Source organism: Lottia gigantea (genome assembly GCF_000327385.1).
Source record: "Lottia gigantea unplaced genomic scaffold LOTGIsca_835, whole genome shotgun sequence".
Classification (NCBI taxonomy): Eukaryota; Metazoa; Mollusca; class Gastropoda; family Lottiidae; genus Lottia; species Lottia gigantea.
In genome coordinates, this window is record NW_008710767.1 from 8782 (window position 1) to 11087 (window position 2306).

The window sequence follows — 2306 nt, forward strand, 5'->3', positions numbered from 1 at the left end:
TTAAGATGTTCTCATGACAAGATTTTATAATTAATTATTCCCGATGTTTTGTATAATCTTGTCTTAGTAATGTAATCAATTTGAATTTGTTTAACAGAAGATAACAAGAAAGAGAAAAAGAAAGGAAGAATGTCGGCTAAAAAACCGAAAACACCGGAACTGGAGAAGCCAGTGATAGAAACAGTGGATATAAAATCAGAGAAGGCTGAATCTGAGAAAGAAATTAAAGCTGAAGATTACGTACCCGTGGTAAAACAAGCTGATATAGGTTAGATATATGTTTTATATGACTTGGATTGTAATCAGGTTTCCTACTTTTTGCATCATTCCAATTTTCTGTCAGATGTCTGTAGTTACTGTAATTATTGAAATGATCTTATTGTCTTTAAAACTGCTAATACGGTGTAAGAGCCTTTGCTATATCTGTCTTATAAAAGGCTTGCAAGAGCCACAGACGTCTGATTGGAAATACTATCATTGTCTCCGATACACATAAAATGTTTAGTGTAAGCATTTTTAGGTCACTCTCTTTGTTTTTTGTTTTAGGTATTTGTGTTTGACCTGTGTTTTTATGTATTTTAGGCCACACTTTGTTTTTTGTTTTAGATATTTGTGTTGGACCTGTGTTTTTATGTATTTTAGGTGTATTACCGAGAGATATGAATCTAACTATAGAAGATTTAACAGATATACAACAACTAGATTATTTATTCCGAGCTCACGTTATTCTAGCTCAGATTCACGGTCGTGGTTCACCATGTTATAAAGATACCTTACTCACAGCTTATAGTTATTTACAACGTATCTGGCAGGTTGGTAGAATTTTACCTTTTTTTCAATAATTTCAGTTATCAGTCTTCGTTATCCAGTCTTCGTTATTCAGTCTTCGTTATTCAGTCTTTGTTATTTCAGCCATTGTCGTCCCAGTTTTAAATGGGAAAGGACTAATGTGTAAAAAGTATCCTTGAGAACCTCAGTTGTTTTCCTTGTAAATTCAATGCCAAGAGGAAAGTTATTTTGTCAACGTCTTCTGCCTGATTTGTTTTTAAATTCATGTATTTTTTCTAGGTATCGATCACTGCTAGTGGACCTACTTTATGATTTGTTTTTAAATCTATTTATATTTTTCTAGGTATCGATCACTGCTAGTGGACCTACTTTATGATTTGTTTTTAAATCTATTTATATTTTTCTAGGTATCGATCACTGCTAGTGGACCTACTTTATGATTTGTTTTTAAATCTATTTATATTTTTCTAGGTATCGATCATTGCTAGTGGACCTACTTTATGATTTGTTTTTAAATTTATGTATTTTTTCTAGGTATCGATCACTGCTAGTGGACCTACTTTATGATTTGTTTTTAAATTTATGTATTTTTTCTAGGTATCGATCACTGCTAGTGGACCTACTTTATGATTTGTTTTTAAATCTATTTATATTTTTCTAGGTATCGATCACTGCTAGTGGACCTACTTTATGATTTGTTTTTAAATCTATTTATATTTTTCTAGGTATCGATCACTGCTAGTGGACCTACTTTATGATTTGTTTTTAAATCTATTTATATTTTTCTAGGTATCGATCATTGCTAGTGGACCTACTTTATGATTTGTTTTTAAATTTATGTATTTTTTCTAGGTATCGATCACTGCTAGTGGACCTACTTTATGATTTGTTTTTAAATTTATGTATTTTTTCTAGGTATCGATCACTGCTAGTGGACCTACTTTATGATTTGTTTTTAAATCTATTTATATTTTTCTAGGTATCGATCACTGCTAGTGGACCTACTTTATGATTTGTTTTTAAATCTATTTATATTTTTCTAGGTATCGATCACTGCTAGTGGACCTACTTTATGATTTGTTTTTAAATCTATTTATATTTTTCTAGGTATCGATCATTGCTAGTGGACCTACTTTATGATTTGTTTTTAAATTTATGTATTTTTTCTAGGTATCGATCACTGCTAGTGGACCTACTTTATGATTTGTTTTTAAATTTATGTATTTTTTCTAGGTATCGATCACTGCTAGTGGACCTACTTTATGATTTGTTTTTAAATCTATTTATATTTTTCTAGGTATCGATCACTGCTAGTGGACCTACTTTATGATTTGTTTTTAAATTTATGTATTTTTTCTAGGTATTGATCACTGCTAGTGGACCTACTTTATGATTTGTTTTTAAATTTATGTATTTTTTCTAGGTATTGATCACTGCTAGTGGACCTACTTTATGATTTGTTTTTAAATCTATTTATATTTTTCTAGGTATCGATCACTGCTAGTGGACCTACTTTA

The 2306-nt window shown here is 30.3% G+C and overlaps 1 protein-coding gene across 1 annotated transcript in view; it reads left to right on the forward strand.

Annotated features, from left to right (window-relative positions):
• Positions 1-2306, forward strand: part of LOTGIDRAFT_176232 (hypothetical protein) — a gene marked incomplete at both ends in the record, with an annotated part of 17990 nt that overhangs the window by 8684 nt on the left and 7000 nt on the right. The window contains 2 exons of the mRNA XM_009067585.1: positions 98-268; positions 583-812. Coding sequence (XP_009065833.1) covers positions 98-268; positions 583-812 — 401 coding nt within the window. The remainder of the gene's footprint in view (positions 1-97; positions 269-582; positions 813-2306) is intronic.